The 26,907-nt window shown below is 60.3% G+C and overlaps 1 protein-coding gene across 3 annotated transcripts in view; it reads right to left on the bottom strand.

The window, feature by feature from the left end:
• Positions 1 to 26,907, bottom strand: part of KIRREL3 (kin of IRRE like 3 (Drosophila)) — a 498,221-nt gene that overhangs the window by 13,055 nt on the left and 458,259 nt on the right. For all 3 annotated transcript variants that reach the window (XM_005870878.2, XM_014543406.1, XM_014543407.1), the window contains exons 9-15: positions 23,674 to 23,831; positions 18,134 to 18,284; positions 12,765 to 12,870; positions 8,226 to 8,374; positions 6,259 to 6,386; positions 5,264 to 5,390; positions 852 to 952 (exon numbers count right to left, since the gene is read on the bottom strand). In XM_005870878.2, the coding sequence (XP_005870940.1) occupies positions 852 to 952; positions 5,264 to 5,390; positions 6,259 to 6,386; positions 8,226 to 8,374; positions 12,765 to 12,870; positions 18,134 to 18,284; positions 23,674 to 23,831 (920 nt within the window). The remainder of the gene's footprint in view (positions 1 to 851; positions 953 to 5,263; positions 5,391 to 6,258; positions 6,387 to 8,225; positions 8,375 to 12,764; positions 12,871 to 18,133; positions 18,285 to 23,673; positions 23,832 to 26,907) is intronic.

The following is a 26,907-nucleotide window of genomic DNA, read 5'->3' as shown; positions in this document are numbered from 1 at the left end:
CTGGCACTGCTGGCCCATGAGAAGTAGAACTGCCCCTCAGAGATGGGCCTTGGGCTTCCTAATCACAATCCCTGCCTCACCTCCCCCAGTGCTGCCCAGGGTTCACCCTCCTGGGTTTATGCCTGGGCTTCCACCAGCTTCAGGCGGCTGGGCACAAGGCTCCCTGTCACCAATGCCAGTGCCTGGAGGGCTAGGCGTGGACTGGGGCTGCCTCAGCTGCACTGCGTGGAGATACGGGTGCTGAGAAAGGGAATGCTGGGGAGGGGGTGAAGAAGGACACTTTTAGAGAGAAAACTTGATGAATGAGGCAGCTTTCGTTCTCCATGACGGAGGCCGAGAGGGGGACTCTGGAGGCGCGGAGAGGGGTTTGCCACTATAACTGCACTCTGCGTAGGATTTGGCCAAGAACTTGAACCCAGGAGGGTGTAGAAATCGTGTATCTTTCTTTCCCCCCTGCTCCCCGACTTGCTTCCCTTCTCTCTCACTTGCTTCCCTGCTCCCCCCAGTTGCTTTCTGCTCCCCACACTTGCTCCCCTGCTCCCTGACTTGCTCTCTGCTCCCACCACTTGCTCTCTGCTCCCCCCACTTGCTCCCCTGCCCCCAGGATGCAGAATTCTGTTAGAACTACTGATGCCAGTGCCCATCTCCAGGGCAGGGAGGCAGGAAACACACCTGCCTATGGACCCTGCAGGACAGCCTGCTCTGAAAGAGGAGACCGCCCGCCCATGACTTTTGTCCTCAGGATGCCTCTCCCAGAGAACCAGGGGGAGTGAGGGAGCCCAGATGTGGCTGGCTCCCCGGGGCCCACAGCTCTGGGCGGTTGCGATCCCCTCCCCGCCCTGAGCACTCACTATTCGGTCAGGCGGCGGCGTGCTCCGGATGAAGCACTTGATCTGGCCCTTCTCCCCGTGGAGGGCGTGCTGGGTCTGGGTGCTGGAGATGATGGGGGGGCCTGTGGGGGAAAGAGATGGCGTCAGGGGTTCAGGAAGGGCAGGTCCTTGGCTGGGCCCCTCATGGGGGGCTCAGTTTATTCATTTCATCAGTCATTCAGCAGACACGTCCTAAGGCTTGTGCGTACCGAAGTGCAAAGTGTCCGTCACGGACCTCTTAAGGCAGTGATGGCGAACCTATGACACGTGTGTCAGAGGTGACACTTGAACTCATTTTTTTTGGTTGATTTTTCTTTGTTAAATGGCATTTAAATATATAAAATAAATATCAAAAATATAAGTCTTTGTTTTACTATGGTTGCAAAGATAAAAAAATTTCTATATGTGACACGGCACCAGAGTTAAGTTAGGGTTTTTCAAAATGCTGACACGCCGAGCTCAAAAGGTTCGTCATCACTGTCTTAAGGGGTCATGAGCGGGTGTCTCTGAGTCAGAAGGCCCAGAAGACATTGCAGGGGTTCAGAATGAGTCACCCCTACATGTGCTGCTGTGGAGTGTGGGCTCCAGAGAAACTCCCATCTCCCCTTAACTGCCTGTAAGAATTTAAACGAGGGGCCTCCCCTGTAATGAGAGCGTCGGAGAGATCATTTCTGACCTGTGTGCACAGGGCTGACTGTGAGTGACTGGGCATCTGCTGCTCTCACCGCCCTGCTCTGACCTCCCCCTGCAGCCCCAAGGTGCCCGCCTACCTTCTCCTTAGCTCGGGGTGCCATATTCACCTCCTTTTAACTCCCTGTCCCCCTCTCATGCGTGTGGAGCTCCCGTAGGCACGCTTGTAATTAAATTAGGTGATTATCTCTTGTTAATCTGGCACAAACCGGTTCGATTACTCCACCAGCCAAAACCACCAGAGGGAGGGGGGTCTCCCTTTCTCCACAGCAGAAATGACCGTGGGAAGAGGGGGCGAGTGTTGGGACCCCAGGAGCGTACGGATGAAGTGCCAGCGGCTCAGAGGAGAGAGGGTAGTTCTACCTGGCGGATAGGGAACGGGAACGCTTTGTGAAGGAGGTGGTCCGCCTGAGAAGGGAGTCGGGGGCTGCCAGGGAGGAAGGGTATAGCAGTGCTAGGTGAGCGGGCACCTCCGCCTTAGCCAGCTGTTCCAGTCCAAGCCATTTTCTCAGGTCTCCAATAGAGGGCGCGCTTGCCTAACAAACGGGGTGTCCTGGGCAAGGCTGAGCTTGGAGGGAGGCAGCAGAGAAATGGTGTGTGATGTTGAGGGAGAGGCACAATGCACTGGGCACTTCTTAGCTCTCTTCTCACACAGGTCTCAGGAGATCCCAGATGGCCCAGGTGAGAGCATGGCGCCAAAGCTGACCCCTACACCTTCTCATCCAGCTTGTGCATATGTGTGTGTACACGTGTGTGTGCACGTGTGTGCATGTGTGACAAGGCACAGTTTGTGCATATGCATGTGCGCGCGTGACAAGGCACGGTTTGTGCACATGCGTGTGTGACAAGGCACAGTTTGTGCATATGCATGTGCGCGCGCGTGTGCACGTATATGCATGTGTGCTTGTGCGCGTGTGACAAGGCACGGTTTGTGCACGTGCGTGTGTGCACGTGTGTGCGTGTGCATGTATGTATGCTTGTGCACGTGTGACAGGCACGGTCCTGGAGTACCTGTCTCCATGGCTGCATCTGAAAGCCTAGCGAGTCTACCCGAAGTCCAGGAGTGCTTCTTGTCTAGTCTGCCTTTTATCTACCCCCAGTCTCCTGGCTGATGCCCGCCTGGCCTGGCCAATGGGGGAGCGGCTAGTCGGTCATTTCTGCAGCCAACTCCCTGGCTGGGTGGGCAGTAGAAGCCAGGGGTAAGAGGGTGGAGGCCCCTGTGCTATCTTCCCAATCCTTTGAGTAGAGGCCAGGGCTCAGGTGGCAGGAAGCGAGGGAGGCAGAGAAAGGGACCCCAGGACAGGTAATATTATGCTGGGAACAAAACAAAACCCGCTGCCAACGTAATTGCTGTTTATTAGCCGCCTTAATTAAACCGGATTTGCATTTCTATGAGTAGCTCTCAGCCGTGGGGGAAAAAAGCGACTGGGAGACACACTCAGGTGACTTTTTGAGCTCAGGATGCAAATGGCTTGGAGCTGGGGAAGGCAGATGTGGGGGACCCTCCAGATGAGGGCTTCCACACTCAGCTGGCTGCACAAGTGGGCTGAGCCCTGGGCGCCAGGAAAAGGCAGGAGGGCCGGGCTTTGTTCCGCGGCTGGGATGGAGGTGATGAAACCAGAATACCCCCCCCCCTCCCCCCCCCAGGAGCTAGGCATCCCGGGGGACTCTCAGGCAAATGCATCTGTTAAAGGGCTTCGTAAAAGAAACCAGAACTCAGAATCGAGGTGGATGGGGCTGAGGGAGGCACCGCACAGCCGTCACAGGGCTCATCTCCCCTTCCTGAGACCCGGGTGTGAGCAAAGCAGCCGGCATCTGTGCCCGCCGACCCCCGGAGGGCAATGGCTAGAGGTCCCCAGCGGCTCGGATTTGTTCTGAAGAAAACCCCATCATTCTGGATCCCTTCAGAAGGCCAGATCCCCCTGCCCAGTTCAGGCACCGTCCCTCCACCTGGTCTGCAGGAGCCCAGGCGGCTGGCAGTCTCCTCTCCCTGGCCACTTACTCCACCCCTGCCTCAGGGCGAGATGCCCCTCGTTCAGCAGCCACAAACAGCTTCCTTGCTGCACTCCCATCCCTGGGGCATTCTCTTCCTGGCCACTGGGGGGGGTGGTGGTGGTGGTGTGTGTGTGTGCAGGATTGGAGGCGGGAACGGGAAGGGGGAGGGGGAGGGATAGAGAGCCAGACCCTGGAGGGAGCAGATTGACTCCTGGGCAGATGCCCAGGCCCAGGCTGGGGTGTCCCTGTCCCTCCAAGATGTGCGTTACCTCCCCAGGAAACCACTTCAAACCTCTGCTGGGAATCCCCGAATATCTAAAGGGACAATGGGTTGTCAGTTCCTCCTTAGTCGCCCCGGTTACCCCAGAAACAAGGAGGCTCCTTTCAAAGCTTCAGGCTTGGGGGCCCCGGAGGCCTCTGTGAGTCGGAGGGTCCCCAGACTGGCCGGTCCCGGGCAAGTCATGGGCCAGCACTGCCCAGCGCCCTCCCAGGGCCGGCATTGGGGGTTGGGGAGGGGGGCGTGAGATTTCACCAAGGCCTGGCGCCCGAGCTGAGTGTCAGACCCAGAGCGGCAGGAAAAGGCTGCTGCCTGTTGCCATGGATACACGGAGGCGCCACCAGATGCTGTTATTTTTAGCCTGCGGTGCCCATTTGCTGGTGGCGTCCTAGGGACACACAGGAAAGGCAGGAAGGCCCCTGAGGCAGGGCTCTGTCCAGCACAGGTGGCCAGGGAGCACTCAGGGGTCTGGGTGGGTAACCCCTCTCTGGGACTGCCATAGCCCATGGGGTCATGGAGAGGAAAGGAAACAGATGGGGGGGGTGGTTAATGGGGACAGCAGGGGGGGTGGCTAAGGGGGCACCGAGCTGGTTAGTTTTCTAGCAAAGCGGGCGCATCCATGCGGCTTCCTGGGTGGAGATGAAGCCACCTGGGACTCGGCTCAGCCCTGGCAGATGCGGGTAGGGAGCAGGCTTGCAAGGGGCCCGGGCATGACAGACACCAAGCAGGACACCAGGAACCCAGCGGTGGGGGAGTTTGGAGGAGGCAGAGGGACTGGCCTTCGTGTTTCTCACCCTCTCAAACCACCTTGGGTTCCTGACCGTGGCCCAGGCTGCCTCACAGCAGAGACCCCGAATCTCTGTCCTGGTGCCACCACCGTCGTTGTGGGTCAGCCAGGCCCGGTCTTGGCCCCGTCCCCTACACGCTGCATGTAGCAGTCATTCAGTGCCTCCGGCTGTGTCCTTGGGAGGCGTGCAAGCCCTCTCTTCCTGTAGTGGCTTTTATTATATGCAACAAGGCACCTCCCCACCCCTTAGCGGGACCCCCGCCCCCCAGCACTTGGTCTTATCCAGTTGGGTGGCTCTATTGCAATGGGAAGGGGCCAATCCAGAGTCCAGAGACGCGCCCTAAATTCCCGCCAGGGCCGAGATCAAGTTAAAGGATGGGTGTGGCTTTGGTGTGACCCCTGACCCTTTTCTTGGCCAGGACAAAACTCATCGGCTACCACTTTCAGGGCTGAGACCCTTAGGAGAGAAAAAAGGAGAGAGGTGTCTGGGCTCCAGCATAGACTTGTGCACCCATAGTGGGAGGTGATGGCCAGGCCCAGACGGATGACAGTCCCGCGGGTCACTGCCTGGGACCCAGACACGTTGGGTCCCTCTCCTCTCCCTCCCCTCTACACCCCGCCCTGGCAGGAGTGGGGGGGTCTTACCATTGACAGTCAGGGTCACCTCTCGCTCCCCGGCCCCCACCCGGGGCACCACGGCTCGGCACACATACTTCCCAGCATCCTCCTGGCGGACGGCTTTGAGGGTCAGAGTCTTCTCGTTGCTCAGGACCTAGGAGAATCGGGGAGCATCAGACACAAAGAGTGGGGGCGGGCGCTCTCTGTCTTTCAGGACCAGAGAGTCCTCCTCGGACAGGCCCGGTGACAGCCCACGTGTCCGGCTCTCAGGAACTCGGACAGGCCTGGTAACAGCCCACGTGTCCGGCATCTCAGGAAGAACAGGGCTGGGGCAGGGGGTAGGGGATGGGGAGGGGAGGGGGGGAGGTCGACGGTTACTACATAGCACCTGCGTGTGGGGGAGCCCACACCACAGAGGGTGGGCTGCAGCCCTGGAGGTGGGGTGCGGAACGAGTGTGGAGAATGGGGACACCCTGGCTGTGCCCAAGGCGGTCTCAGACAGGGAGGGGCTGCCCACCCACCGGCACCAGGCCGGCCCCCAGAGCAATGACCCTACAGCTGACCTTCTTTGAAGGCCCCCAGACCTGCCTCTCCCAGTCATTCCCAGTATCGCTTTGGGATGTGGTTTGGGGGGACGAAAAGAAAGCACTGGCTAGCTCCGAGTGGGCATCCTGGCTTCTGCCTCCCCCACCTCCCGCCTGGCTCTGGCCGGTCCTCCGGAGACAAGCGCCTTTGCACACTGAGGCACAGAGAGAGCAACGCGAACCCAAAAGCTAACGGGTGACTGAACTCTGTGCCTCTCACTCCCAGTGTGGGGTGACCCCCAGCTGTTCCTCCCGGGGTCATGGCGGGAAACCCACAGCGGCTGCTGTGTGAAGGGCCGAGGAGCTGCCTGTGGGTCCCTGGGGTGCCCTCTTCTCTTTCTGGAGCCTCTTCCTGTAGCTCACTGGAGGCTGACACCCCGGTATAAGAGTGACGGAGCCCTAGCAGGCAGGCCCCTGGGGTCTGAGCTGCGGACTCACCACGCCAGAGCCCCGTTTCATCCAGACGATGGTCAGGGAGGGGTTCCCGGTCCAGGCGCAGCTGAAGACGGCCTCCGAGCCCAGGTCCACGAGCAGGGACTGGGGTTCCGATGTTATCCGGGGCCCGACTGTGACGGGTGAGGGACAGACAGGGCGCGGTGGGCCGGGGGCTCTGGGGACCACCTTGCGGCTGCCTCCCTTCCCCTCAGCGTGCGCCAGCCCAGGCCCTCACACTTCAGTCCTCTGCCCTTGGGCCTCGGGTCGGGGAGTAAGGGAAAGGCCTGCCCACCTGGCCGGACAGCACAGCTGAGGAAAAAGGCTCTGACCCCCTTTGTGCCTGGATGTGCCCCCAGGGCTCTCCCATCCCCTTCCCTCTGTCCTGGTCCCAGGAAGCCCCCATCCCAAGGTGCGGGCAGAGGGGCCCTCCTCCTTGGGCCTAAAGACCTTCATGTGTCTGCCCTCAAGTCAAGTGGCTGCTCCCGGAGCCTCCGGCCCCCTAGGGGCTCTGAGCTATGGAATGGAGTGGCCAGGTGGCTCCCTGGTGTCCCCATCTCTGCTCTCAGGCTGTGCTCTGTCCCAGCACCTTCCAGCCTCTTGTCTGAGCTCACGTGTTGCCCACACCCCTGCTACGTGGCGGGGTTACTGGAGGCTCCTCTCTGCACCCCCTTCCCCGAGCCTCCTGCAGACCAAGCCTGGCCCAGAGTGAGAACGATGGTGGAATCTTAGGCTCCGGACAGAGGGTGTGCAGGGAGCGGCTTTCAGGGAGGGAGAGTGAAATCTGGGGTGGGGTTGGAGCCTGGACGAGCCCCCTGGTGTGGGAGGGAGCACAATGCTCAGCTGAGGCCCTGTGGGGAGGGGAGGGGCAGGTGTAGAGGAGTGTGGGAAAGGGCCGCAGAGGAGCGAATGGTTATCGCTGTGATGCCCCCAGCTGCCCATCGGCTGGGAGGTCTCTGCCAGGCCCCGGGGAGGAGGGGCACCTCGGGGAGCCCTAACAGGAGGGGCTGCCGGGGGGGGCAGGCAGTGATTTGCTCGGAGCTTGGTCTCAGGCCTCATCCTGCCGCCTCGGCACGGTGTGACCTCGGGCCTCTGTCCCCTCATCTGCCTCACGGGAACCATGACTGCCTCCCTCTGTTGTCATGAGGCCGCCACACGAGGAGGCTCTTTGCACAGGGTGCAGCTCCGTGAGCTGGCGAGGCCTGGCACGCTATGTGCAGCCTCTGCTCTCAGGCTGTGCTCTGTCCCAGCCCCTTCCAGCCTCTTGTCTGAGCTCACGTGTTGCCCACACCCCTGCTACGTGGCGGGGTTACTGGAGGCTCCTCTCTGCACCCCCTTCCCCGAGCCTCCTGCAGACCAAGCCTGGCCCAGAGTGAGAACGATGGTGGAATCTTAGGCTCCGGACAGAGGGTGTGCAGGGAGCGGCTTTCAGGGAGGGAGAGTGAAATCTGGGGTGGGGTCGGAGCCTGGAGGAGCCCCCTGGTGTGGGAGGGAGCACAATGCTCAGCTGAGGCCCTGTGGGGAGGGGAGGGGCAGGTGTAGAGGAGTGTGGGAAAGGGCCGCAGAGGAGCGAATGGTTATCGCTGTGATGCCCCCAGCTGCCCATCGGCTGGGAGGTCTCTGCCAGGCCCCCGGGAGGAGGGGCACCTCGGGGAGCCCTGAACGGGAGGGGCAGGCTGGGCGGGGGGGCAGGCAGTGTTTTGCTCAGAGCTTGGTCTCAGGTCTCATCCTGCTGCCTCCACACGGTGTGACCTCGGGCCTCCGTCCCTTCATCTGCCTCACGGGAACCATGACTGCCTCCCTCTGTTGTCATGAGGCCGCCACACGAGGAGGCTCTTTGCACAGGGCGCAGCTCCGTGAGCTGGCGAGGCCTGGCACACTGTGTGCAGGGGGCCAGCACCGGTCCCCGGGCCCTGAGCAGAGATCACCCGGGGCCCGCGCCCCCAGGGGGGCCCCCCGGATGGGGCACTCACAGTAGACGTCCACGGTGCGGCTGATGTTGGTGCTGCCCAGGGCATTGGTCACCTCGCAGGAGACGGGCTCCGAGAAGTACGTGTAGTCCACGGTGGCTCGGTACACCTCTCCCGACGCCTCCTTGATGATCTGGCCCCGCTTGGCCCACCTACAACACAGGCCCCGAAGGCTGTGGTGGCCTCGATGGCCAGGGCGCCCCTCCCGCCCAGGGGACGGTTCTCTGGGAGCTGGGCGCATCCAGTCCACAGAGAAGGAGCCGGGCCTGGGGCAGCCCCTGCGGGTCCCTCCGGGGAACTACAGGCCGGGCGGCTTCCAGGGCTGGGGAGCAGTTGGCGGTGCAGGTGGCGGGCTTCGGTCTGAGGGTCACCAGGCGGTCAGTGGCACTGGACGAGTGGGTTATTCTGGAGGGAGGAGGTCTGGCTGTTCGGTCGGTTAGCCATCTGGCCGGCTAGGCGACGGGTAACACACTGGCAGTCCCCAGACGGGGTGCCACCCGGCTCTGAGCCTGTCAGGGACCCTGTCCTGGCCGCGTTGGAAAAGAAGGAGGCGAAGTCCGCGACCTCAGAGGCCAAGGTGTCATGGCGTGTGCCCACACCTGCAGGCATACCCCCCAACACCCCCACACACAGGAATGAGGCTCCAGGAAGTCGGGGTCCACGCAAGGTGAGAAGCTGAGGGAGAGGGGTTAGCAGGGCTCCCGACCCCCCCCTCCCCTCGGCCAGTTCTCAGCTCTCTTGTCCCGGCTCCTGTCTCCAGAGTAGGTCCCCTCACGGTACCCCTCTCTCTCTTCCACCCTCCCCCTCCCCAGGGATGACACTTGCCCTTTTTTCTGTGCCGTTTCCACCCTCCCTCCCTTGTCTCGCTCCTCAGAGGCCTCGGCTCCATCTGTCCTGGTTTGTCCTGGAGGCAGAAGGCGGGCTGTGCTGACTTCTTTCATCAGCCAGTCGTCCGACCAATCAGAGCCAGCGGAGGGGGGAGACCGAGAGCCTCGGGCCTGACTGGGTGCTGGCCCTGGACCACAGAGCACTGCGTGGGCCAGGGACCAGGCAGCCCCTGCCCCGGGGCAGCGCTGGGGTACCCAGGGGTGTGAGCGCGTGTACTCCGTGGGGCTCTCCTCACAGGTCTCCAAGGTGGACAAAACTCACTTTAAAATCACAAAGCTGCCCTGGCCGGTTTGGCTCAGTGGATAGAGCGTCAGCCCGCAGACTGAAGGGTCCCGGGTTCGATTCGGGTCAAGGGCACGTACCTCGGTTGCAGGCTCGATCCCTGGCCCTGGGCTCAGTGGATAGAGCGTCAGCCCGCAGACTGGAGGGTCCCGGGTTCGATTCCGGTCAAGGGCACGTACCTCGGTTGCAGGCTCCATCACTGGCCCTGGTCAGGGCGTGTGTGGGAGGCAACCAATCGAGGTGTCTCTCCCACATCAATGTTTCTCTCTGTGTGTCTCTCCCCCACCCTTCTACTCTCTCTAAAAATCAATGGAAAAATATCCTCGGGTGAGGATGAATAACAACAAAAATAAATAAAAAAATCACTAAACTTCCAGCTCGCTCCTCCTGCAGTTCAAGCCCAGTGTATATCCTCGGGTGAGGATGAACAACAACAAAAATAAATAAAAAAAATCACAAAACTTCCAGCTCGCTCCTCCTGCAGTTCAAGCTCAGTGCTGACGGGCCCTTTGGCCCCCACCATTGTCACCCTGTGCCCATGGGTCCCTGTGACCACAGCTCCCCTGCCGGCTCTGCCTGCACCCCACTTCCTCTCACTCCCGGCTCCATCCTGGGACCTCGGAGGCCCGTCCCCTGCGCTACGTTCCCAGCATCGGTCTCTTGCCCAGCCCGTCCCTCCAGCCGGGAGGCGGCCATCCCCCAGGCTGGCACCATGTGGTTCTCATTGCGAATTAATATCGGGTAATTATTAAGAACACGATTAATAAATAACAATTATCGTTTAACAACAGAGCAAACCATGCTCCCTGAGAGCTTAAGGAGCTTCCCAACAAACCATTATGAGTTATTCATGAATCACTTCAATTTCTAACTTTAATTTAATGACCCGACTTAATTGGCACGGCCCCTGCTTGAGGTGGATGAATCGGGCGATGAATGGGGCGTGTGGTTGGGGATCTGTGTCCCACCCCTACTCCTCCCACCCGCTGGAGCGAGGGGGTCGGGGTGGGACCCAGGCCGCTGTGCACTGGGGGGAGGCCTGGAGGAAGCCGATCCACCCTGAAGCGTTCTCAGGACCTTTGGCTGATCAGAAGTCCACGGGGAAGGCGGCAGGCAAGGACAAGTGCCCACCTGCGGGGAGCCCACCAGCCCACTGACAGCTCCCCCCGACTGTGACCCACAGGGTTGGATGGAGATGGGGCGGGACTCCTGGGCCCACAGCGTTCTCAGGACCTTTGGCTGATCAGAAGTCCACGGGAAGGCGGCAGGTAAGGACAAGTGCCCACCTGCGGGGAGCCCACCGGCCCACTGACAGCTCCCCCCGACTGTGACCCAGAGGGTTGGATGGAGATGGGGCGGGACTCCAGGGCCCACGGCCCAGGGCAACCTGCATGGTCTCTGCCTATATGCCTGCTTGCTCCTTTGTTAACTTTTTAGTGAAAAAAAAAAACAACCTTTGAAATTATGGGGAAGTTGCAAGAAGAGTGCAATGAACCGCCTGTCCCCTTCACTGGACTCACCAGCGGCCACTATCTTGCCACGTCCGCGTCATGACCCCGTCTCGTGTGCACACTTACACCTGGTCACCGTCGTCATCGCCGGGGTTCTGCTCTTTCCAGAGGGGTGCCTGGGCCTCAGGAGTTTGCTCCAGACCTGCCCCTGGGCCTCCTGGGCTGCGCGCCTCCAGGGGTCCCCTAGCCCAGTGCACAGCTAAGCCAGACAGGACAGATGGGTTTGCATCCGACTTAAACAAATCCTCGAGCCCTGGCCGGTGTTGCTAAGTGGTTAGAGTGCCAGCCCGCGCACCAAAGGGTTGTGGGTTTGATTCCCGGTCAAGGGCATGTACCTGGATTGCAGCTTCTACCCCAGCCCTGGGGAGGGTGCATGTGGGAGACAACCAATCAATCCATGTGTCTCTCTCATCCAATCAATCAACGATTCTCTCTCATCATTGATGTTTCTATCTCTCTCTCCCTCTCCCTTCCTCTCTGAAATCAATAAAAATATTTTTTAAAAATAATAGAAATTGATGGAAAAATATCCTCGGGTAAGGATTAAAAAAAAAATTTTTTTTAAAAATATCCTCGAAGGTACAGACTGTCTCCTGGTTTCTGGTCCCCATGTTGTTTCATTATCTGCACTGCAGGGGGCGCTGCCTCAAGTCCTGCCTGAACCTCCGGCTGCCTCTCCGGCCCATTACCTCGGATGCTGCCTCTGGGGCGGCACTGCCCCGCTGCCATCCCTGTCCTCCCCCCACACTGGCCAGTATTTCCTCCTCTGAGACCATTAGCCTCTCAGGCGCTGGCGGAGGCTGCAGCTTAATGACCCATTTCCACGGCAGAGGCCGCACTCTGGGTGCCTCCCTCAGCTCTGGGCTGGCGGGAAGGGCCGGGTGGGGTCAGGGCCGCGGTGAGATCCACTAGGAGGGCAGGCGAGGCTGCCCTGGAGCACCTCTGAGGTCACCGCCTCTTGGATGCCTCGTGCGATGGTGCGCAGGCAGGTGGGGCCCAGAGGAGCGGCTCTGAGCATTTATCTCGTCAGTCAGCCCGCGTTCCCGAGAACAGTACACGCCACACACTGTGCTCCACGCTGAGCGCCATATGCGACTCAAATTGCAGTGCTTGCCTCCGAGAAGCTCAGTCAAGGGGGGAAGACAAGCGTGGGAGCAGTAGCGATGCCTCATCGGTGTTGTGAGCCAGGGGTGCTCCGCGCCCGCCACGGGTGTGAATGGTCCCAGGCGCCCGCGGGACGGGGAGCTGTCCCAGAGACCCCGCCCTGCCCAGGTGCCCAGTGTGGTGACTCAAGACTAGAATCCAGATGCTGACCTTACTGGTTCCCCTGATGGTTTTAACGTTTTTGTCCTGAGCCTCTCTCCCTCTTTTCAGAAACAAGGGATCAACGAGCTAGTCACACAGAAGGGGTGACACCTACCGTCTCCAGCGGAATGGGAGCGCATCTGTGCGCGAAGGAGAGGGACTCGGCCGGCCAGGGTGGAGGGGAGAGGCAGGCGGGGAGGGGTCCTCACCTGGCCGGGGTGGGTGGGGTGGTGGGGGAGAAGGAGAAGGGCACCCACACGGAACCAGCAGGGTGCTGGATGCCCAGGCCCACAGTGACAGCCCAGGTGACAGGTGGGGGCGGACGGCCCGGTGCCCAGGCCGCGCCTGCTCAGCGTGGCCCTCACCTGTACTGCGTGACGGCCGGGTTGGCCTTGGCAGAGCAGTGGGGGTGGGGGGGTGGGGCATGGAGAAGGAGAAGGGGCACCCACACTGAACCACACTGTGCTGGATGCCCAGGCCCACAGCGACAGCCCAGGTGACAGGTGGGGGCGGAGGACCCCGTGGCCCAGCAGCGCCTGCTCAGCGTGGCCCTCACCTGTACTGCGTGACGGCCGGGTTGGCCTTGGCAGAGCAGTGGAAGGTGACGACATTGTCTTCCAGCACCGGCTGTGGCTCCACCGACAGGTTGACCAGCGGGGGGTCTGCAGGAAGAAGAGAGTCCCTTGTAGACCGGGTAGCTGTGTCCATGGTTTTGGGGAAGAATGAGGCAGGAAGACCCCCTCGGTGACCTGGAGGGTACAGGCCAGAGTTCCCGCCTCCACGATCCTGGGGACCCTCAGAACAGCCACCACTCCAGGGGTCCCCAGAAAGCTGGGGGCTTCAGCAGGGGCGCCCCACTCCCTGGAGGTGCCTGCTTCAGGCAGTCCTGGGGGGGGGGGACAGTGAGGCTCCCTCTGTAGGTCCAAAGCTGGTGTTTCAATGAGCAGCCAGCTAGGAAGTACGGCTGCCCGGCCCCAGGGTCGTGCCGCCCACCGTCCAGCTTTCGGAGAGAACAAAAGGCTTCAGAAAGGAGAAGGGAGGAGGGGGTGCCATGGCATGAGGGGGAGTGTGGACACTGAGACCATTGAAATCCAAACGGTCTGTCTTTGAAATGCCCCGTCATATCTCTGTGCAGAGGCTCCGGTGCGTCCGTTCACTGGAAGGTGGCATTCGCACCCTTTCATCAGCCTAATCATCTCCCCGGCGTTCTGACGGGCGCCCCCAGCCCCCGGCTCCCCAGGCTGGGCTGGGCTCCCTCCTTCAACGTGATGAGAAGCTCACAGAGCTAAGTGGGGGGAGGTAGCAGAGAAGGGGAACTGAGAAAGGAGAGAGATAGGGAGACAGGAGCAGAGGCAGAGAGGCACACAGAGAGCTATGGAATGGATGGCAGGCAGAGACCTACATGGGAGAGAGACAAGGAGGAGAGGGGGGCGGAGATCGAGAAGTGCAGAGGAAGAATCAGAAAAAGAAGCAGAGAGCTTCGAGTCAAAAGCGTAGTTCAAATGGTCACAAAGATGCGTGTGGCAAGGAGTAGCCATGAGAGCTACGACCCCCAGGACTCGCAGCCGCTCCCGGCTGCTGCCCATCAGGTGAGTGCCGGCCCACGCAGCCCAGGACCGCCAGCTCCCAGGCCAGGCTACGCAGGAGACCCAGCCCTCTATCCAGGCAGGGCTGGCCGGCTCAGCTGGGCCCCCTGAGGCCGGCGGTGCCACCCAGGGACATGGAGACCCAAGGAGGAGCTTGCATCTCATGGGGGTTGCGGAAGCATGCTCTGCGGTAAGGGCATTCTCATGGGGGTTGCGGAAGCATGCTCTGCGGTATAGGCATTGGAGAGCTGCCCTCTGGGTCTGAATGTGTGGCTGGCTCCCGTCTGTCCCCCATTCCGACATCAATATTAGGAGGCGAGCGGAGCACCTCCATCCAACTCTTGCGGAGGAGGTGACGGCATGACAGAGTCTAGAAACCCAACACAGAAATCGGGGGGCCGTTCCGGGAGGCCCACCCCACCTTTGTCAAATGATGGCTCTCGGGGAACAGGGGCATGGAGCACATACCTATGGGGACCCTTCTTTCTGGGTGGGCCCCTCGTCCATCCCCCACCTGCCATTCTCAGCTCATCGTTGGAACAGTCTCCCACAGCTTCCCTACCTCTTTGCAACACCCTCAATGCCTGCCTTTCCTGCAGGACCTCAGAGAATGGGCCCCAGGTAGCATTGCATCTCCCCTGTGGCTGCACCACCACCCTGGCCACAGCCCCTGCGCTCCCCCTCCAGGCCCCTCCTCTCCTTGTGCAGGATATGAATTTGCAGGCATCTACCAGGCTCCAGGGGCAGACATAGTTTATGTCACATCCAACCATTAAACATGATTTTAATCCCACGCGTGATGTCGGCTGCGTAACGTGCAGAGGGCAGCTTTGATGTAGCTGGTGGAACCGAGATCACATGGAACAGATGTTACAGCTGAGCCTGTTAGTGTTTCTATCAGCAATGCGTGCATGTGTGTGTGCGTGTGTGTGCGTGTGCATGTGCGCACACACTCAGGGGAAGTATTACAAGGAGGAGGAGGTGGGAAAAGAGCGAAATTCCATGACTTAGTGGTTTTATAGCACATCCATTTGCAACTTGGCAGCTGGATGCAGAGTCCAGATGTAGCGAGACTTTGGGGGTGTTCAGCTTTCTCTCCCATTACTCAATCTGGGAGCTTTGTCTTCCGTTGGGTAACATATAAAGACCGAGGGAAACAAACAACAAATGTGCTTTTGCTGAGTGTGACTGCTTCCTGGTTGCCGGAGAAAACGAGCAGGCTTGCAAAGGCAGCTCCGCCAGCCCATGGCGTCCACAGCAAACACCTGGGTGCTTATTGAGCAAGCAAATGGAGCGATGGAGGAAGGAAGATGGGGAGGGTGGGATGGAGAGAGCCTGACCTTTTCTGGGCACACACATGCAGACACTTTCGGGAGGGGACCATGGATGGAGACCGCTCCCCTGTCAGGGTTGTGGGGGGCCCTGGCTGTGGGGGGCGCAGGGGAAGGGGTGGTTGCACACTGTGCATGGTAACAGCAGCTGACAGGTGCAAAGTGCTCACCATGTGCCAGGCACTGTGCTAGACACAACATCTGAATGACTGAATAGAACCTCACAGCAACCCTATGAGGTAAGCATCGCTACTGCTGTATTCAGATGAGGAAACTGAGGCACCAAGAGGTTAGCTAGCCAGGTGAACCTTGGCAGAACCATATTCAAACCAGGAAAAATGCTGTGGCCTTAACCACGGCCTGCACTTCCTCGGATGGGGCGGACCCAGGAGCAGGGACCTGGGTGCTGAGCCTTCATCTGACCCTTCCCTGAGGCCTCCCTCCTCACGTGGCTGAGATGTCTTTGGGAAGAAAGGCCGCCAGGGCCCAGGGACCTGGCAGGGCTGGCGTCCTCCACCGATGCAGACTGTCATCGCTCGCCCTTATGGTGTAAATCGATCATCTCGTTAGAGTGCATTTAGGGCAATGACTTTTAGGAGCTGGTGGGCCGATGTGTGGGGACGGCTTTCCTGTTGACGGGAGGTTCCCCGGTGTGATGCATGGCCTGGAGCACTGCTTCCCTGGTCTCCCTGCCGGGCCCAGGCCGTGGCCCTGGGAGCCAAGCGGGGGTGGGGAGTGGGGGGGAGGGGGTTTCTTTGGTGCGGGATTCGCAGCTGACACAGGCCTCCTGCCCGGGTTGGGGATGGGTGGGGAAGGAGGGAGGGGCTGTGCCGCGGCCACAGCTGGCAGCTCGGCCATCGGCCATTGGAGACTTGGATGACTTGTGCCTCCCTCCCTCCTTCCTCCCAGGAGTGGCTTGTGTCTGGAGAGAGCTCTGATTCGTGGTCAATCCTAGGGCAAGAAGGGAGCTCGGATGTCACTCGGTGCAATCAGACAAGGCACCGGAGTCCCTCCGTGGAGCACCCAGCTCAGACCCGCACTCCTGGGGGTGGAGCCTTCCTGGCCGCTGGACCAGCTGATGCCCACAGCTCCTTGCTTCCTCCCCGCGCTGGGCCCGCTGCTCTATGCCACAGCTGCTGCGCAGAAGCAGGTGGGTGTGGAGAGCCAGGCCCTGGGCGAGGGCCTGGGGAGGGAGGCACCCGTCTGAGGCTGACCCCCAAACTCACATGACCCTTAGAGCGATCATCTTTCCTCCCATCACCCTGTTGTTCTTGGCTCTCCCTGAGTGAGGGATGAAAGAAAACCTCCCTTGCCTGGCGTGGAGCGGGGGAGGGGGCCAACAGCTGATGCAAACGGTGGAGATAAAGCTCCTCCGGAACTCAGCGCTGTGTCTGCTGTTACAGACATTTCTTTTGCCCTCTGGGGTGTAACGGTGTCTGCAAGGACTCTAGACACTGAGTGGGAGCGTCTGCTGTTAGGCCCCAAGACGGCTTCGGAAAACCCTAACACTGAGTGGGAGCGTCTGCTGTTAGGCCCCAAGACGGGTTCAGAAAACCCTAGGCTCAGCCTGGGTGGCTCAGTGGTTGAGCATGGACCTATGAACCTGGAGGTCATGGTTCCATTCCCAGTCAGAGCACACGCTTGAGTTTGCAGGCTCGATCTCCTGTGGGGGGTGGGGGGTGCACAGGAGGCAGCCGATCAATGACTCTCTATCTCATTGTTGATGTTTCTATCTCCCTCTCCCTCTCCCTTCCTCTCTGAAAGCAATAAAAAAAAAAAAAGAAAGAAAATCCTAGGACACAGATCCTTGGAGTGCCACGTGGAACGGAATCCAGAAGCCTTAGACGAGCCAGGGAAGTTGGGAAGTGTTTTGAAATGAACTTGAGTTAAAGCAAATAGAATGATGGGGAGGCAGTGAATGCCAGCCCATGACGAGGTACTCAGAGCCCCTGCGTTGATATTCGTTGTAGTAACTGACTCTCGCTGAGGCCCACCGTTCGGAAGCACAGAGAGGGGTCACCAGCGCAGGTCTGCCTACGTATGAAACGTGGAGCCAGGCTGCCTACGTATGAAACCTCTGTGGCCTTGGGCACGCTCATCAGACTTTGGGGGCCTCAGTGTCCCCATTTGAGGGCCATCATCATACCTGCTCCAGATGAGTGTACAGACGGAATGAGACAATACGTGCCAAGTACAGACAGTCTTTTCTCCCTTCTCTGCCCTTGACTGGCCCTTCCATGAGACCCTCTAAGGGGGCTGGTCCTACTCACCGGGTGTGGAACCCCGAGGGACTGCGTGGGGCCACCTGGGAGGCCGGCAGGGCCAGGGGTGACCAGGACATTGACTGATGTGGAAGCTCTACCTTAGGCAGGTGTGGAAACGTGGCTTAAACATGTCACTTGCCAAGGACCCTCGTCTGAGATGTTTTGGCTTCAGGTGACAGTAAGGACGAGCGGGCCCTTTGGGTGTCCACACATTCAGACCCGGCCAGGCCACGGAGCTGACCCACTCCCCCCCCCACCCCCCCGAGGATGTCCCGCAGGGAGGAACCTGAGGAGCTGGTTGTGCAGCCGGTCCCTTCCCAAACCCGTGCCCAGGCCGGGGTGTGGGTTCCTCCGTGCCCAGACCGGGGTGTGGGGTTCCTCCGTGCCCAGACCGGGATATGGGGGTTCCTCCGTGCCCAGGCCGGGGTGTGGGTTCCTCTGTGCCCAGACTGGGGTGTGGGGGTTCCTCCGTGCCCAGACCGGGATATGGCGGGGTGTGGGGACTCCTCTGTGCCCAGGCCGGGGTGTGGGGACTCCTCTGTGCCCAGGCCGGGGTGTGGGGACTCCTCTGTGCCCAGGCCGGGGTGTGGGGACTCCTCTGTGCCCAGGCTGGGGTGTGGGGGTTCCTCTGTGCCCAGGCCGGGGTGTGGGGACTCCTCTGTGCCCAGGCCGGGGTGTGGGGTTCCTCTATGCCCAGGCCGGGGTTTGGGGACTCCTCCGTGCCCAGGCCGGGTCAGTACTCACGCTGGATGTCGATGGTGACCGAGGTCTCCTTCCCCGCGGGGATGGCTTTGTTGGTGGCTCGGCACACAATACTCTGCCCGTTCTCCACGTCTCCGGGGGAGATGAACAGGGTGCTCACGATGCTCTCGCGCTTGCCGTCACGGAGCAGGGTCTGGGGGGAGGGAGAGAAGGCCCATGTCACCCGGCTGGCATGGCCTGGCAGCTACAGGAAGAGGGAGCCCTGTGCTTGGAGGTGGGCAGCTCACGACCCCAGAGCGCCATCTCTGCACAGAGCTGGGGTCACCTGGGCTCCCCGGCCTGGCTGAGTGCTGGGCTGCAGAAGAAAAAGGAACCAGAAAGCGTCCTATCGCGAGTGAAAATCAGCCTGGACTGGCAGACCCCGGATGAGGAAGGAAACCAAGCTGCAGGTCCTGTGCAGGAATTCCCATTGGTCTGCCTTTTGTGTCCGGGGGAGGGGGCTCCGGGTCTGCAGGAAGCTCTGAGGCGTGTGCCACAGGCAGAGCTGTTGTCCCGCCACAGGGACATGGTCTGTAGAAGGGGGTGTAGCTTGGGGCGTGGGGGAAAGGGCAGGCCTGGGTGGGGGCGTGGCAGAATCCACGGACACTGACTACCCAGTGGTTCTCAACCTTCCTAATGCCGCGACCCTTTAATACAGTTCCTCATGTTGTGGTGCCCCCCAACCATAAAATTATTTTCGTTGCTACTTCATAACGGTAATTTTGCTACTGTTATGAATTGTCATGTAAATATCTGATATGCAGGATGTATTTTCAGGGGTCACGACCCACAGGTTGAGAACTGCTGAAAACCCTTTCAGCTTTTCAAGTCATTCACTTCCTCACCTCATTAGAGCCCTGACCAAGCTATAGGCAGAACGGATGCCATGTCTTCCACGTGACAGGTGAGAAAACAGGCGAGACCGAGAAACGTACACTTCAAGGTGAAGGCGACACAAGTAAGAGGCTCCTGCAGCGGGTTAAGTGGTGTCCCCCCAGTGTTCATGTCCCCCTGGAACCTCAGAATGTGACCTTAATTGGAAATAGGGTCTCCACAGATTAGCTAATTAGCAATTAGTTGAGACTCTGGATTTAGAAGGGGCCCTAAATCCAATGACTGGTGTCCTGACAAGATGTAGAGTCAGAGAAACAGAGGAGAGGGCCGTATGGAGAGGGAGGCAGAGACTGGACTGATGCTGCCACAAGCCAAGGAGAGCTGGCAGCCACCTGGTGCTAGAAGAGTCGAGGGAGGGTTCTCCCTAAAGCAGGGGTGGGGAACCTTCTTTCTGCTAAGGGCCATTCGGAGGTTTATGACATCATTTGAGGGCCATACAACATTATCAACTTCAAAATTCACCTGCTATCTGTGGTCAAACATTTAATTAACTCACCCCTCATGTCTTGGCAGGGCCAGACCAAAGGATTTCGCGGGCCTCACAAGGCTCAAAAGTTGGGCTGGATGTTCCCCACCCCTGCCCTAAAGCCTTCGGAGGGAGCGAGGGCCCCAGCAGCACCCCGAGTGCCAACTCTGGGCCTCCAACCTGTGAGACAATGAACGTCAGCTGTTTTGAGCACAGCTGTAGTCCCTTGTTAGGGCAGCCCTAGGAAACCAATACAAGTCCTGAGGCTTTTGGTCTCCCGTCTCCCATTAGCTTCCATGGGCCCATGAGGCCATTCTGCAGCTGGGTCCGCCTCGCCCCTCCCCTGCACCCCCTTTCAGGGCCCTCCCCATCAGTTTGGAGCCCTGGGAGGGGAGCCCACCGGGGACCCGCTAGGTGGTGCGTGCTGGGACGGTATGTGGGCAGGAGGGCCACTCCCAGGCGGGACTGGCCAGTCCTCGGACTCTGCTGATTCTGGGCAGGAGCTAACTCCTTCCAGCAAAGGGGTGGTGGGCGCAGTCTTATTTCACCGTGATTAGAGCCGGGGGATAGAACAAGAGTCTCCACTCCCTCAAACCTCCTTTAAACTAACCACGGCCTGGGCTCTAACCTCCCTGGGAGGAAGGGAGCGCTCATCAGCAGAAGTGAAAACCAAGTTCAAAGTGATCCAGGAACTGGGTGGGCAGGCTGGGCTTTGCCCTTGAGAATGACCCTGAGCCATGACCCTCCTTCCACAGCCCCCCAAGAGCTGGCGCTCATCAGCAGAAGTGAAAACCAAGTTCAAAGTGAGCCAGGAACTGGGTGGGCAGGGTTGGGCTTTGCCCTTGAGGATGACCCTGAGCCATGACCCTCCCTCCCCAGCTCCCCGGGAGCTAGAAGGAGGTGAGTGTGATCTCCACGTGAAGGTGGGAACAGTTAGGACCACTGTGTAGCCTCCAAGGTCACAGGGTCAAGGTCACGCAGGCTGCCGGAGCCGCTCTCTGGGTCTGCCGGTCAGTGTGGTTCCTGCTTAGCCGGGGCAAAGCCTGTGGCCTCCAGCACAGGACCATGACCTGAGCCTCTGTCTAGGTCAGGTCATCCTGCGTGGACAAGGCCGGACTCTGAGATGCCGGAGAGATCCCTGGGCCGGGGCCGTCGTCCACACTGTCTCCCGGATGCTGGAAAGCTGCCTGGGCCGTGGCAGGTGCTGGTGGCTTGAGGCCTTCCCTGGGCCGTCATGGGGTGGTGGCCTTAGCCCTGGGCAGAGGGGTCCCCGGAGAGGGGCTGGGGGACAGGGATGTGGTCAGTCCTCGCTAGCCATGGGGCAGTCCGGGCAGTGGGTGGGGAGCAGGCTGCAGGCCAGGAGCTGGATGGGGGCCCACAGAGGCACCTGCACAGAGAAGGCACAGAGGGTTGGCCTCCAGCCCAACCCCAGCGGAGGGCGCTGCACCGCACCACAGCAGCCGGCTGGCTCGGGCTGGGCCGCAGACCTCCTGCGTCTATAAATATCCAAGCGATAATAAGAACAATTTCCTGGGTGGAAATAAGACCTGGGGTGGAGCGTGTCTGTGTATGTGTGTGTGTGCATGTCTGTGTGTGTGCGCGTGTGCATGTGTGTGTGTGTGTGTGTGTAGTGAAGGGGGGAGGGTGTCCATACTATGCCCCCCCTTTTCTATACCCCCCATTGTGCTAACAAGGGGCATGGACATAAGCTGGACTCAGCTGGCCCCTCCGCTGATCTGCTCTTTGCGGCTGAGGGGCCGGGCCAGCCGGTGCTGGTGGGAGGGAACCCGGCGGCCCGAGCTCCTAATGAGGCCCCAGGACTGCCTCCCGCCGCCTCCCCACCCAGGGTGCTCCTCTGCCTCCGAATGATGATTAATGACATATTTACTGTGTCCGGGCGTGTGCTTTTCTGGGAAATAAAAATTCTGGTTCAAGCTGTTTGTTCCACCTAATTAGAGAAAAGGGAGATGTGTTCATTAAACCAGGGCGAGAGGGGAAGGCAGGCTTGCGGCTCCCACAGGAGGCTCACCCCGGCTCCCAGCTCTCGGGGACCCCAGGCCCTGGACCCAGGGAAGGGCCAGGTCTGCAGGGATGTCCCGGGAGGAGGCCGAGGGAGGCCTGGGAGCCCGCAGGGAGGAAAGCTAGCTTGGGGGAGGGGGTGTGGCCTGCCTGCTCCTGCCCAGCCTCCATCTCCCTCACCCTCCTTTGTCTCAGTCCCTCACTCCTTCCGAATCTCCTCACTTCTCATCTTTCTTTTCCTTCATTCCCCTCTGACAAAGCTCCCCTTTACTCAGATGCAAATGGACCCTCTGGGCTCTGAGGCCTTGAAGGTCCCAGCCAGGCCGAGCATTCTATCATTGGCTGATTCTTGTCACAGCCCATGCGGACCTTCCCTCCCAGCTCCTTCTCTTCACTGAACTTGGCTCTGGGGACACGCTGGGGGCCCCAGCCCCCCACCTCCTATTTCAGAAACCTTCGTTAGTGTGCAGATCAGCTCATCCAGTGAATTATTAACGGCGAGTCTTCTGTTTCTGGGCCACCACTTCCAGGGCCTGGGGCAGGCAGCCCTCCCGCCGGCTTGGTGGCACGAGCATGCTGCCGGGTCCCAGCGCAGGCTGCCCCACGTGACCCCGATGGCAGCTCTTGCAGGTGCACTAGGGCCAGCGCAGCTGTGCGTGCAGGTGTGTGCTGGGGCGGGCGTGCACCTGACCCATGCACAGGGGTGAGTGCGCCGAGCAGTAGCCTTCGTGGACGGGTTTCCGGCCCTCTCTGCATCCAAGGCTCTGTGAGGTCTGGGGCTCATCTCTAAACCCTGCCTGCCCGGGCGCAGCTTCCTGTCTGTGCCCCATGCCCCACCCCTTGGCCTTCAGTTGGCACCCCAGGCCTCGTCCCCGCACCTGGGGGCCGGGCTGGCCAGGGACAGATGCGCCCTGGGTGCGGGTGTCCAGTGCAGGCGGCAGCCAAAGCCCCCCGGGGCCTCCGCTGGGCAGTGGAGAGCCAGGCTGAGCCCCAGAGATGGGAGGCCAGGAGATGCCTGGGGGTGGGGGTGGAGGGGACCCCATGTGAGGATGATGGAGGTTTTCAGGGAATGCAGTGGGTGAGGACTCAACACCTGTGCTTAAAAGAGGCCTTGAGTGAGACCTAATTGCCTGGCAACCAGGCCTCCTCTCCTCGGCCTTTTTTTTTTTTTTTAACATCTCTCTAATTCCCCTCTTTACAGCTGCCTGGGGAATCCACTAGGGCCGCTTGAATGGGGATGGAAGGGAAGGTGGAGGCCTGCACAGTGCATTTGCCCAGACCCTGCCTTCTCAGGGACCTCACTCTGTGCCCTGGGGCCAGGAGTGATGCCCATCAAGAAGGCCAGGATGAGTGGTGGCTGCTGGGTAGAGACTCTAGGCCCTGATAGGCAGGTGGATGGAGGATGCTGGGGTGACAGGTGGGGAGAGAGTACCCAGCGGAGAGGCTGGTGGAGGGAGCGGGGCCCAGTGTGGGGGTTGTTATTCCGCAAGTGCTCTTAGCCCAGTGAGGCCCAGGGTCCCGGCAGCAGCCGGAGGGAGCAGAGGTGGGGCCAGAGGGCGAGGGGCGTTGAGGTAGGGACATACACGCCGTGCTAAGACCCAGCACCTCTCCAGGCCTCGTCCCCGCACCTGGCAGCAGCTTGTGAAGTAGCTGGTGGAGCAGGGCCCTGGCTCCCCGGGGAGATTTCTCTCTGGACTCAGCCCATAGTGTCTCCCCTCTTCCTCAGCCTGTCCTGTCCCCCCACCCCTGGTTTGTGTATGATTCTGGTGCCAGGCCTAAGCCCGGGTGTCCCGGAAGGGGACTCGGGGGAGGCCTTGCGATCACTCCAATGTTGCTGCAGCCAGATGCCCACTGGGAGCCCAGGCGCTCACCCACACACCAGGCCAGGGGCTTGGAGGCAGAGGGGGTACACGAGGCCCCCCAGCCAGTGTGGGTGAGTCTCCTCCAAGAGACAGAATGCTCAGATGAACAGAGCCATAGGGTGAGAGAGAGAGTGATGTGCAGAGAGCGACAGAGACAGGGGGAGGACAAGAGCGACTGAGACAGAGAGAGAGAGAGCAAGAGCTGCAGAGGTGGGGTGAGCTGGCCCCTCCCCAGGGAGCCCCCATCCCCCTTCCCTGCCTCCACCAGCCCTGCCCCCACCAGCGCTGCCCCCAGGCCTCACCTTGGAGTAGGTGGCCCCGTTGATGACCTCTCCCTTCCGCAGCCAGACGATGGTCGCAGCGGGCTTGGCGTTGTCTGCGTGGCAGGTGAGGTTGAGGGGGTCCCCTGCCCGCAGGCTGATCACGGGCCCCCCCAGGATGACGGGGTCATCGGGTGGCACTGTGGGCAGAGGAGGAGGGAGGTCAGGCTGAGGGCAGCCGCGGAGCTGGCGGGCTTTATGGAGCTGATGACAAACAGTAATTACCACACTTTAATAACCGTTAATCCCCGAGTATTGTCACTGTAATAACAGCAGTAATCCCGCACACGCACGGCCTGTTTATTGGCAGAGGCTGTTCCCAGCAGCGTCTCATCCTCTGCTTGCGAGGAGCCTGCGAGGGGACAGGGCAGCCCTGAACCTGGTCACAGAGCGAGGAGCAGAGCTCTGATGCCCAGACAGTATCTGTAGTCTCTTCCTATTTAACAACTTCTTCTCCTCCTCCTCCTTCTCTTCCTCCTCCTCTTTCTCCATATCCTCTTCCTCCTCCTCCTTCTCTTTCTTTACAGAAAGCTATTTTTTAAATAAGGTTTTTTTTTGATTGCAGAGAGAGGAAGGGAGAGATAGAAACATCAATGACAGAGAAACATCATCCCTACCCACACGCCCCCTACTGGGGACCGAGCCGGCAACCTGGGCATGTGCCCTGACTGGGAACTGGACCGTGACCTCCTGGTTCATGGGTCAGCACTCAACCACTGAGACACACCGGCCTGTCTTCTTTTTCTTTTTTAAACAAAGCACGGTCACATCTGTGGTCTGATTTCATCCGCACAACAATCTTGCTAGTAAACATGATTATGATCCCAACTGCATACATGTCGAAACGAGGCTCAGCTCAAGGGGTCAGGCTCAAGGTCATGCTGCCAGGGAGTGGCAGAGCCAGGGCTGGGAGCCGACCCCTGACACCTGGAGCACAGGGCGGCCCCTTCCTCTCGGGGGACAGGTGACAGGCAGCCTTTCAATACCGAGACAGTGGCTCAGGGGCTGTGAAGCCCTGGCATCTCCTTAGCGCTTTACCCTTCCAGCTCCCTCGCCCCAGTCAGAACGAACCTCTCCTGCTGGCTCTCTGCCAGGGACCGGGTGCCAGAGGAACCGACATCTCCCTCGGCACCCTGCGCAGAGCCCCGTGCCTGGCGGGGTCCCATACACACTCGCTAAGGCCCTTGGAGCCACGCCTGTGAGCCCATGATGACCCTGGGAGGCAGGGCAGGCGCTTACGATGACACGTGGCCATCGTTTGGAGAAGTGGCCCAGAGACCTCAGGTGACTGGTCCACGTCACAGAGCCGCTTCTCACGTCAGCGCAGTGGACACTCCGGAGGTGTGGCCTCGGAGGCTCCTGCCTCTCCCAGGACAGTCCACAGAGGGCAGCTCTCCCCAAAGACGCCCTGGGATCCCCGCTCTTCCTTGCTGGAGGGGCTGGGACCTCAGTTCTGGAGGCTGGGAGGGGCTGACTGCAGTCTGCCAGGGGATGATCCAGGGGTAGCTGGGGGACAAGCTAGGGCCCTAGAACAAGGACCCAGAGACCGAGAATGTCCATCGCCCCCCTCCGTCCCCCTACCAGGCCCTGTGCAAGCCTCCGTGCTGGCGGCTGGGGCAGGTGGTCTCAGAGCTCCAGGTACCCCCACCCCCCCTACAGGAGCCGCTTTCCCCTCCGGCCTCCCCCAGGGCGCGCCCCGCAACCTGCCTGACTTCCTTCTCAGTCCCTGCAGCTGCTGCATCGGGGCTCCACCAGGACCCCGGGCCCCCCAGGGAACGGCAGGCAGGCGGCTCCTGGTCCCCTTCAGCCAGCGCTCTGCCCTCCCTTCCTGCCTCCAGGGCCTGGCTCAGGACCCAGCCCTGTGAGCACCAACCCCCCACCCCCCAGTTTCTATTCCTGAGAAAGAACAAACCCTCAGGGCATCCAGAAGTCCTCATCAGCCCCAGGACTCCGCCCGGATCCTGGCCCAGGGAGGAATTCAGCCTCATCTAACCCTGCCCAGCCTCCCGGGGGGCCTGGGCACAGGCAGATGGTGGGTGTGGGCTGGACAATCAAGACACCCTGTACCCCCTCATTACTGCCGGAGGCCTCGTGGATGCGGGTGTGGCCTGGGAGCCCAGGGAGGCTAATGAGGGCTTTGCACAACTGGGGGTGGGCGTTCCACTCGCCACAGAGGGAGCTTTGTCTCCACAGGCCGGGCCTTCCAGCAGGGAGGGCTGGGCTGGGCTCCTGCGCCCTCCCTGGGTGAGGGCAGCTTTCTCCCCAGGAGGGGTCCAGGGTGCAGGGGCTCCAGCCGAGCTTGCCCAGGGCCAGGAAGACAGAAAAGAACCACCGGCAGCTTTAGGAGTGGAATAAAGCAGCCCATGGGTGCGGTAGGGTGGACAGCGCCCTCGCACAGACGGCGAGGCCCGAAGCAGCCCCTTCTGGTTTTATTTCCTCAGATCTGAAATGGGAGAGGTCGCCTGGCCGGTGTGGCTCAGTGGTTGAGTGTCGACCTATGAACCAGGAGGTCACGGTTCGATTCCCGGTCAGGGCATATGCCTGGGTTTTGGGCTCAATCCTCAGTGTGGAGTGGGCATGCAGGAGGCAGCTGATCAGTGATTCTCTCTCATCATTGATGTGTCTCTCTCTCCCTCTCCCTTCCTCTCTGTTTAAAAAATAAATAAACATGAGAGGTGGACAGGGGATCTGGAACGTTCTCTCCAGCACGGACATTCGTGGGGTCTGACAGTGGTTTAAGCCAGGCCACAGCTTACAATCTTCCGGGAGAGGTCTTGAAAACCAAGGCCACACACTGACCAGCTGGACTGGTTTCTGGAGCTGGACCCCAAGCAGTAGGGCTTTCAAGCTCCTGGCGGGTCCCATGTGGCCAAGTTTAAGAACCGACTGTCTCTGGACCTCTGTTCCTGCTCGTAATTCCTCTGGTCACAGTGCAGGACTGAGCAGGCCTTTCCAAAAAACAAAGACTGTGCTGGGCAGAGCCCTCCCTCCCTGCTGTGCGGTGCTGTGCTGGGAATACTGGATGAGGGAGGGAGGGAGGGAGGGGAGCAGAGAGGGGCGTGGGCTGCAGGGTGGGTACACACGCACCCACACATCCACCCTCAGAATGGGTGCTGATTACATCTTCCCAAATAAGCGGTTATCACGCCGGTTATTCGTGGAGCTATGCATTATTGATTGGCCTTCGCCTGGCTGCAGAGCAGATGGGGTGGGGGC

Source organism: Myotis brandtii, unplaced genomic scaffold (genome assembly GCF_000412655.1).
Source record: "Myotis brandtii unplaced genomic scaffold, ASM41265v1 scaffold325, whole genome shotgun sequence".
Lineage (NCBI taxonomy): Eukaryota > Metazoa > Chordata > Mammalia > Chiroptera > Vespertilionidae > Myotis > Myotis brandtii.
This window is presented reverse-complemented; position numbering and strand designations above follow the sequence as displayed.